This window comes from Ursus maritimus, unplaced genomic scaffold (genome assembly GCF_017311325.1).
Source record: "Ursus maritimus isolate PB19 unplaced genomic scaffold, ASM1731132v1 scaffold_214, whole genome shotgun sequence".
NCBI classification, from domain to species: Eukaryota; Metazoa; Chordata; class Mammalia; order Carnivora; family Ursidae; genus Ursus; species Ursus maritimus.
The window spans coordinates 1-10442 of NW_024424609.1; the positions used below are offsets into that span (position 1 = coordinate 1).

General features: G+C 48.2%; 1 protein-coding gene and 1 long non-coding RNA gene across 9 annotated transcripts in view; one reads left to right on the forward strand and one right to left on the reverse strand.

Moving 5' to 3' along the window:
• Positions 1 to 470: 470 nt before the first annotated feature.
• LOC103680485 overlaps positions 471 to 10442 on the reverse strand; it is a 31457-nt gene continuing 21485 nt past the window's right edge. For 7 of the 8 annotated variants that reach the window (XR_005836844.1, XR_573119.2, XR_005836846.1 and 4 more), the window contains 2 exons: positions 1627 to 1691; positions 471 to 1289 (listed from right to left, as the gene is read on the reverse strand). This is a non-coding gene — a long non-coding RNA (uncharacterized LOC103680485). Of the gene's footprint in view, positions 1290 to 1626; positions 1692 to 4080; positions 4610 to 10442 lie in introns of those variants that run through there. The other variant, XR_005836849.1, reaches the window with a different exon arrangement.
• Positions 6230 to 9325, forward strand: LOC103680484 (cystatin-C-like). The gene is made up of 2 exons (XM_008709992.2): positions 6230 to 6478; positions 9146 to 9325. Exons 1-2 carry the CDS (start codon positions 6245 to 6247, stop codon positions 9317 to 9319), a joined length of 408 nt encoding a protein of 135 aa, XP_008708214.1. The 5' UTR covers positions 6230 to 6244; the 3' UTR covers positions 9320 to 9325.

Below are 10442 nucleotides of genomic sequence, written 5' to 3' on the forward strand. Positions count from 1 at the left end.
ACATGGTAATTTCAATTCTAGGAAGAAAATAATCCAAAATATGCACCGAGGCTGTTTTTTTCCTATAATAGTGTGTATCCCATTATTACTCATTTTAGGAAAATTTTTTTTTAAAAAGCCTTTGAACACCCTAAAGGTCTAGCTAGAAAGTTAAGCTATGGAATAACTAGTTGAATAGTTCCTAATAAATATAATTGATTGATTGATAACTTATTTTTCATAGCTAACTTTAGCATCTTAGACAGTTGATAGAGCAGAGCTTTCAGAGATAATTTAACACATGAAAATGTTCATGACAATGACAATGCAGAGAAGCAGCATTGACTTACGATCATCACATGAGATCAGTATGGTCAACTGCACATTCAGCGCACACAGGTCCAGTGACATGCACGCACAGAAATCATATTCTTTATGTTTTTCTTTGTTTTCTCATTTGTTTTTATACGAAATGCGTTGTACTCAATGGATTAAAAAATAAAGAACTTTTATTTTCAAATATGGGGAAGAGATGGATAAATCCGCTCTTTGTCTTTCAAAATCAGGTTTTTCCTCTGCTCGTGGTGCTGACTTTTTTCCAAAAATTAAAAGTAGCTTGAGGTTGAGGAGGAGGAAGGAGAAGGAGACACGGAGGAAAGGGGGAAGGCAGGGGAGGGGAGAGGAGGAAGTTGTTCCAAGTTAAAAAGGAAAAAGGAAGAGAAGCAGAAGCAACTGGTCCAAGTCATCAAGGGCTGCCCTCCTCAGTGTGGCAGCCGTGCCTCAATCCCATGCCTGAGACCCTCCTAAGACTCTTCTGGAGGGGGCTCCCTGTGGCAATCAGGCAGACCTTGTTTTATTGTGTTTCCCAGATGCTGCATTTTTCACACTGGACGTCTGTGGCAAGTCCGTTGGAGCCATTTTCCCACAGCATTTGCTCCCTTCATGTCTCTGTGTTACATTTTGATGATTCTCTCAATACAAACTTTTTCATTATTACCAGACGCATCATGGTGACCTCTGATCAGTGATCTTTGACGTTACCGTTGGAGCCTGAAGATGTGGCTGAGTTGTTGCGATCTCATGATACAACTTTCACAGATTAGGGGTTGCTTCTTACAGATGAGTCAAGAGAGTGTTTCTTGAGATGGAATCTACTCCTGGTGAAGAGGCTGTAAAGATTGCTGAAATGACGACAGAGGAATTAGAATATGATAGCGACTGAGTTGATGAAGCAACGCAGGGCTTGAGAGAATTGACTCCACTTCTGAAAGTTCTACTGCGGGTACAATGCAATCAAACAGCATCGCCTGCTACAGAGAAATCATCGTGAAAGTAGGATTGACATTGATGCAGCAAACTCCATTGCTGTCTTACTTCATGAAATTGCCACAGCCACCCCAGCCTTCAGCAACCACCACCCTCATCAGTCGGCAGCCACCAACATGCAGGCAAGACCTTCCACCAGCAAAAAAACAGACTCATGGAAAGCTCAGAAGACAATTAATGATTTTCACAATAAATATTTTTTTACTAAAGTACATACATAATTTCTTAGATATAATGCTGTTGCACACTTCATAGACAACAGTAGAGTGTAAACATAACTTTTACATACACTGGGAAATAAAAAAAAATCATTTGACTTACTTTATTTTGATACTTGCTTTGTTGTGATGGTCTGGAACTGAACCCGAAATATCTCAGAGGTCTGCCTGTGTACAATGTGAACAACAGAGATGAATCTCACAAATATCAAATGAGTGGGGAAAAAGCCGGAGAAGTGTAAATACATAGAATTCCATTTATATGAACTTTGAAAATAGACAAAACTAATCTACAGTGAAAAAATAAAATAAAATCAGTGCAACCATTGTCTCTGGGGGTAAGGGCCCAAAATGACTGGGAAGGGGAATGAGGAAACTTTCTGGGCGATGCTCATGTTCTGTACCTGATAGGGGATGGGTTACATAGGCTACACATTTGTCAAAGTTAAGTAAGCGTACACGTAAGATTTGTGCATCTTACTATAGGTAAATTTTACAACAAATGAGAAATCTATAAATAACTGCTGACCTCTAGTTCATATTATGCCTGCTTAAGTGTTTAGAGGTGAGATACACTGATGTCTTTAACTTACTTTGAAATGCATGAAAACAAGATGGGTTGATAGATGAACAGAGAATACACAGGTGGATAGACATGTGATAAATAAGTAAAATACAATATTAATGCTAGAATTCAGGTGGTGGGGATATGGATGTTTGCTATAAAATTCTTCTTTGTTGCACATTTGAACTTGTTCACAATACGATGTCAGGGAACATGCATTCCCCTCCGGGCCTCCCCACCTCACTTTGGGCCCCTCCCTCCCCATCTACTTTCCCCATCTGCCCCTCCCCATCTCCCCTGCCTTTCCTACTCCCCTCCAGTATCACAGGCCTCTTGGCTCCTATTCAGCAACAGTACTTTCACTACATTCCAGGCAAACCAGTGGTAGCACAGAGCACTGGCCTGGCTGGCTCTCAGTGTTAAAGATAGATTATTCTGACACTCGTTAAAATGTTAAGGAAGACTTTATTCAATACTATTGCAATAGGGGTCAAGATTTTCCAAACAGGAGAGAAAGACTGAGCTCAACTCTGAAGACAGCAAGAACAAATGGGGATTTACAGCCAAGGTGGTAGGTGAGGAGGGGGTTTGTAATTCTTGCTACACCAACCTAACAAGACTCTCGCAAAGGCCTAGACATCAAAGGTGGGGGCAATGAATTTGAACAGATGTCAAGGTTGGGGGACTCTCACTAGGATAGGCTTAGCAGGCCACCTGGGCAGGGACAAGACTGGGTAAGGCCCAGGCTTAGTGGAGAGGCAGCTTGAAGGAGCATCACTAAAGCTTGATCAGTCCTTGTCAGTAGGTCCAGCTCTTCTGTGAGTGGCAGGAAAGGGAACCAAGGGACACCATGGAGAGGGCAGGGCTGCCCTCAGTGGCCTCAGAGGTCAAGATCCAACACCCAGTGCACCAGTTCCAACGCTATCCCAGGCAGGAACAGGAATCCTTCTGCTGCCCTGTGCAGATTGCTAAATGAACTGGAATTCAAGTTTGCACAAACACTGAGAGGGAAGTCAGAGCAACAACCGCACCATGGATTAGAAAAGGAAACCGACCACACCACAGAAATGCCAAGGGGATTGCTCAATCCGACTCAGATCCATCTTACTTCCTTGCCGCCAGGGCGGAAGCCCAGAGAGCCCTCAGAGCACCCAGCTGCACAAGCCACCCACCTGTGTCCCTGGATGGCCTCTTCCAGCCCCCGTCCCCTTGGCTGAGGTGCTGCAGACACCAGAGCTACTCTGGTCAGTTTGCTCTTGTGAAATTAAATGGTAACTTGTAATGTAAAGCAAAGGGGACTGTCTACATGGTGGACCCTGGGCAAAAGCTTCCAAAAGATTCTCTTATGCAAATGCAAAACAGATATTGGCCACTGTACTCTCTCTTGCTCTTTCTACAGGGACTGCCAACAGGCTTACGTGTGAGTATCCCAGTTTCATAATGACATGGCATCAATCCCTATCAGAGCCCTAAATGCTTTACACCAAGTTTTAAGTGCAAGTTTTAGAAGCTCAAATGTTCAGAAGCTCAATTCTTGGTCAACTCGACATGACCACTTGCCCCTTTAGGCACTGTTCTATGCACTTGGCCACTTACTTATTACAGCATTATTGGATATTCACTTCTTATTTATTTATTACAGAGAACATCTGTCACTCTCTCACTTAGTTTCTTTCTCTACTAGTTCAGATCATGGGATCAACAGCCACATGAGCAGCCTTGTGGAAACAGGGTTTTTCTTTTCTTCTGGCAGAATGGAAACATGCTTGCCTCCTGGACACATGTGCTCTTTCCTCCGTGGTGCATGGGTGCTAGAAGCCCCGTGCCTCAGTCTTGAGCTCATTCTTTCTCTCTACGCCTCTGCTAGCTTATCCTTGAAGCTGGAGGCTACAGACGAGGGCATGGGCTGCTCCGTCATTTTAAACCAGGCTGAAGCCTACTCATCTCCGAGGGCTCTGACCCCCAGACACTACTGTTAACAAAGAAGCCCACCTCTCCGAATTTGTTACATTTGCCCAAGGTTGTTCCAACAGCTGGGGCCGATGGGCAGCCTTCCACTTCTTGTCTGCTATGCTCCAGGTTGCTCTGGGAGCTTCTGTAGGCACTCTCTGTTAGGGTTAGAGATGTGGCACATGCCAGAGTCCTAACAGAGAATTACAAATAGGCAATGCAACAGACAAGCAGCAGCAGTGTCAGTCACAACCCTCCACCACGCTCACTTCTCCATCATGCTCTGGCTATCTGGGTGCCCTGCACTTCCTTCCCCGCGACAAAAGGTAAGAGGATTATTTACATTTCAGCCTACCCTCTGTGTGACATACCCTTCCAAGACTGCAGTTCCAGCTGTCCCACACGGGCTGGGAAACCACAGTGAGAACCAATCCCCACTCTCAGGAGATAGCCACTCCTGCTCTGAAGTACTGGCCAGGGGGCACCTGGGTGACTCAGTTGGTTAAGCCTCTGCCTTTGGCTCTGTTATGATCTCAGGGTCCTGGGATCAAGCCCCCAGTCGGCTCTCTGCGGGGTAGGGAGTCTGCTTCTCCCTCTGTGTTCTCTCTCTCTCTCAAATAAATAAATAAATAAATAAAATCTTTCTAAAAAATTAAAAAAAAAAAAAGTACCTGGCCAGGGGCAGTCCTCTCTTGCCCTGCTCTGTGTATCTCCTCCTTTCTGTATAACTAAGAAAGCCTTTGCCCACTCCCTTCTGTGGCCATATTGGAGCACAGATCTACACAGTCCTGAGCAGGGGGCTCTGATAGCCCACCCAGCAGTACCCAGCTACCATGTCTTCTCAGTGTCTCTCCCTGGTCTCAGCAGACCTCTTGTCCTGTAGGTTTTGGCTGAAATGCCTCTCTTCTCCAGGAGGTCTCCCCTGACCATGTTCAGAAGCACCTTTCTCTGTCAAACCCCTCTATTTCACTTCCAACAGAGGACCTATCACTCCCTGATGGTAATTACTGATCACTGCTCCCCACCCTCCACACACACCCTAAACCTGGGCTGTGAAACATCACAGCCACCAGCAACACTTGGGCATGGGGTGTTTGAAAAAGGATTCCAAGTATTTAGCACACATACAGAAGACGTAAAAATATCTTATTAAACAATTGCTTGTGTATGTTGAAATAATATTTTGGATATACTGGGTTAAATAAAAAATGTTCAACTTACTCTCTCACCTACGTCTTTTTACTTTGAATGTATTAGAAAGTGCAAAGTCACACATCGTTCACATTTCATCTCTACTGGGCAGTTGCCCTGTGACAAGTCCAAGGCTCACTAGCCCATGCTTCATGTACAGCCAGAGACCTGGTGGCCAGGGAGAAGTCCCTGAAAGGTTTGTTCCTTGAATAAATAAAAGACTTGTGGAAAAGAGAACCCGATGACCTTTTCCCAAATAAAGGTTAATTCATTTATGTTTTGCAAAAGAGGTCCCCAGAACAGAGTTTTCCTTAGCTTCTGAAACCGACGCCCTGCTCTGGGGATTCCTGGACTTAGACCCCATGCTCAACCTCCAGGAAGCCCAGAGCGCTATTTTCCCTTTCACAGGAGGCAGGGTTGGGGGTTACAAGCACTGCGGGCCCTGGGAGGAGTGACAGCTTCTGCAAGACCACAGTGAGCTAGACTTGGGAACCTCCACCAGCGCCTGAGCAGGACTGGCGAGGAGGTGCCAGATTCCGTGAAAGGTCAGGGCGTTTGCCGGGTGGACTTTGGTGGAGCGGAGAAACCCGAGGGGGGGGCGCCTCCGGGGAGGGGCAAAGACAGCACTCTGCGGAGGGGCGGGACCTAGTTGGAGCAGAGACTCCCAAGAAGAGGGGTGGAGCTTGGGGGAGGGGAAAAGGGACTGACCTGGGGAAATAGGGCCATTGAGAAGGGGGATGGGGGCCCCGACTCAGGATAGAGGGCTGGGACTGGGAGGGAGGAGCTGCGTTGGGGGAGCACGCGGAGTGGAAGGAGGACCCGGGAGGACGGGCAGGACTCTCGCGGGGAGCTCCCACCGACCCGGGGAGGGGCAGGCAGGGGCAGAAGAAGCGGAGCCGGGGTGGGCTGGGTGGCCCGAGGGCGGGGCTGTGGGAATAAAAGCGCGACGGCTCCCGCTGGGTGCTGCTCGCAGTCGCAGGAATACTCTTGTGTTTCTCCGACCTCTGAGCACATCATGGCCGGGCCCCTACGCACCCCGCTGCTCCTGCTGGCCGCCCTGGCCGTGGCCGTGAGTCCCGGAACAAGCAGGAGAAATGCCAAGTCTTCGTTGGTGGGCGGTGAGTTGGACGCAGATGTCAACGAGGAGGGTGTGCAGCAGGCGCTCAACTTCGCCCTCAGCGAGTACAACAAGGCGAGCAACGACGCGTACCACAGCCGCGCAATACGAGTGGTGCGCGCCCGCAAGCAGGTGCGTCCTCCCGGGCTGTGTCACAGCCGGGCTATGGGGGCGGGGCAGCCTTGAGCTCTGGGCGTAGCAGCCTGACGTCGCCAGCCCGGCCCCTACCGGTCAGCCCAGCATCTTGGAGGGATGAGTCTCGAGCCCCTAGAGGTTGGGTGGGGACTGCAGACGCTCCCTTCTCTGCGGGTGGTGTCCCTGGTCTCTCTGGTCGTCCACAGCCTGCCCTACGCGTGACCGTCACCCGGAGTGCCTGGGACCTAGCCGGCACACTGGGTCACCCCCAGGGTCTTCATTTGTATTTTCAAATGCTAGCCTGACCAGAGGCTGCGGTGTGGAGGTCAGGGCCCCATCCAGTTCCCTTACCTCCGTGCCCCAGCCTCACCGGACTCGGAGGCTCAGTGTGACCTGTCAACTAAATGACCACGGACGAAGGAAAAACAGACCCCACACCTGACTGCCCTCCTGGCTCTGCCATTAAATGATTTTTTAAAGCACTTTTGTAACTTTTAATTTCAGACTTACAGAGCAGTAGCAAAAATAGTGCATAAATCCTTATAGATTCCACACCTAGATTCCTTAAATGTTAAAGTTTTGCCATTTTGCTTTCCACTGGACACATACGTGTGTGTTTGGGGATATATGCATTTGTTTTTCTGAGTCTTTCGAGAGTTAACACCTCAGTGTGTATTTCCTAGAAACAAGGGTGTTTTGTGATATACCCACAATAACACTTTGGAAATCAGAACCAACACTGAGAGTTATCTAATCTACAGACCTTATACAGATATCACTGATTGACCCACTGCTGTCCTTTATAGCCCAGGACTGCAAGGCCATGTGCTGCAGCCACTGTCCTGCAGCCTCCTTTACTCTGGAGAAGCCCCTCCATCTATGAACTTGACATTTCTGAAGGATCCAGCCAGTCCTGGTGCACACTGGGGCGCAGTTTGGGGTTTCCCCATGTTTCGAGATGATTGGGGTCATGCAAAAGAGGTCCATTCTCCTCCAAGTCTCCTCTCAAAAGGTGCCACTGAACTATCCCAGCCTCAATACTCTCATCCTGCAATGGAGTTTGGGGCCCACACCAAACATCCTCCCTGAGGTGGGGCCCTGGCTGCTCTCTGAACACCCAGAGGCTGTCGGCACACGCAGAATGGGGCAAACACAGAATGGGTCGATGTGCTGGCCTGTGGTATTCACTGCATCTCAGAGCAGAGGGACTAGCATATGAATTCAAACCTGTCCAGACATGCTGGTGGAAAGGCCGCCTGTCCTGGAGTTCTGGTCAGATAAGGAGCATAATCACCAGAGTCCAGAAGGGAGCTTGGAGGGAGTGTCAGGAAAGGCCACTGGGCTTTGTGCTTGTCCTCTAAGGGTAGCTAGGATTTAGGCCAGCTGACCTGGAGCCAGTGGGAGAGCAGAACAGCTTCACAGCAACAAAAACCTATAATGCATGCCTTTATTTAGGGCTCATCCGTCTTCTCGTGAAACTAAGGTGGGCCCAGAAGAGACCATTTCTCCCCCTGCAGCAGTGGCTGGCACTTGTCCTGTTGGACACACATATATGCTCCCTGCTCACTGGGTTTCCCCCAGCCTGCTCCTCTCCAGTGTGACACTGGCTTGACATCACAGCTCGTTGGGAAAGTGACAGCAGAGGCATCATGGTAGCTGCTTGTGGTTCCACCAGGTAAGATGTAGAGCCTGGTCCCAGGGTCCTCATCCCCAGTTTCTCCAAGTTCTAAGGATGCCCTGTGTGAGGACAAGGTATGCTTCTATCCTGTAATCTCAAATGTAAAAGACAGATGTGTGACACACTTCAGAAATACTCCCATCGAAAATTACAGTTAATGATGCCTGGGTGGCTCAGTCAGTTAAGCGTCTGCCTTTGGCTCAGGTCATGATCCCAGGGTCCTGAGCTCGAGCCCCGCATCCAGCTCCCTGCGTGGAGGGGAGCCTGCTTCCCCCCAGCCCTCTCCTTCTGCCTGCAGCTCCCCCTGCTTGTGCGCTCACTCGCTCTTTCAAATAAATAAATCATCTTAAAAAAATCATACTTAAAATAGGCATTCCAGGGGCAGTGTTTTATTGGCTTAAAGTGTGTGTGTGTGCGTGTGTGTGTGTGTGTGCATGAGCAAGACAGAAGCCTCTCATTTCCCACTGTGAAGTGAGGGAATAAATAAACCTTTATTATACTGCAGAAATGTGAAGATTAGGGGGTTGACCCTATTAATTGGAATTTAGCTTAAGTGTACCCATCGCGTGACTGTCTTCCTGAACCAGACCCACTCTGTTTGCTGCAGCACAGAGCCCTCGCTGTGTCCTCAGACCCTGCCCTGGCTCCTGGCACTGGAGAAGTTTATTAGCCAACACCATGCTGGCTCCCCAGAGTGCACCTTCCTTCCTAAACCCAGTTAACAGGATTTTGGTCCGTGGCTTCCATCTTCTGTCTTCCTGCTTCTCCTCCTGCCAGGCTGCCTGAGACCTTCCGGAGCCTCTCTGTGAACGAGTCAGGAGGGTCTGGGCACAGCTGCTGGACCAGCCCTCAGGAGGTGGCTTTGGTTTTCTGGGGTACCTCCTCTGGCAGAGTGAATGCTGGTATGAGGGCCCAATAGCAGGAAGGTACCTGTGTGTGTGAACTTGGCCGGTGTTGTAAACAAATCCTGTTCTTGACATGTGCAGGTCGTGGCTGGGATGAACTACTTCTTGGAGGTGGAGATTGGACGAACCACATGTACCAAGTCCCAGCCCAACTTGGACAGCTGTCCCTTTCATGACCAGCCACACCTGATGAAGAAAATGCTCTGGGGGCATCTGCCTTTCGGCTCAGTCATGATTCCGGGGTCCTGGGACTGAGCCCCACGTCGGGCTCCCTGCTCAGAGGGGAGCCTGCTTCTGCTCCTCCCCCAAATTCTTCTCTAACAAATAAAATCTTTAAAAAGAAAAAGAGAGAGAGAGAAAGAGAAAAGAGAGGAAAAGAGGGAGGGAGGGGGGGAGGGGGGGACATGCGTTCTGCTCTTTCCAGGTATACACTGTCCCCTGGCCGGGCAAGACCTCCATGGTGAAGTCCAGCTGCCAGAATGCACAGAGAACCCTGACAGGCGGGTCTGTTCTGGTGCTCTTCTCCTACCCCACTCCCTCTTGTAGAGTTCCTAAGCCTTGGAAGGGTGGCCCTGCCCAGGTGGATGTCCCCTTAGTGTGCTGGCCTCAGGACACAAGGAGAGAAGGGCTCTGGGGCATTTACTGAACAGCTAAGTGACTGTAACTCCTTTCTTTAAACTAATTTCCAAATGCACCAATATGTAGTACGTGTGTTCTGTTCTATCTTAATCATGTTACTTTTTAGTAACATCAGCTAAAAATAGTAATAATAATAAAGTTTTTTAAAATGCAGGCAGTTCAGGGGCGCCTGGGTGGCTCAGTTGGTTAAGCGTCGGCCTTCGGCTCATGTCATGATCCCAGGGTCCTGGGATGGAGCCCCACATAAGACTCCCTGATCAGTGGGGAGCCTGCTTCTCTCTCTCCCTCTGCCTGCTGCTCCCCCTGCTTGTGCTCTCTGTCAAATAAGTAAATATTTTTTAAAAATTAAATTTAAAAAATTTTTTTAAATGCAGGGAGTTCAAAAGCGCCAAACCATAAAGGGTGATTCAACTGAAAGTGATGTGAAATATTTAATGTCCTGGAAAGTTATTCAAAATGTGAAGGGGGAGGAAGAACAGATTATAAACATATAAAGGGGAATCCACTTCTTAAAAAATTAAGATGTATAAAAAACAAGAGTGGAAAAATAAGTTATTTATCTAAATGGTAAATTATTTAATTCTTTAATTGGTTAATTTCTGTTTTGGTTTGTTTTGCCTTACCTGTCTTTTCTAAATTTTTCACAATGACCATGTATTTCTTCTTTAACACATACACGCACTAAGGGTCACCTTAATAATCATTTGTAAAGAGTCAATTTAGACTCTCAGTCATTTTT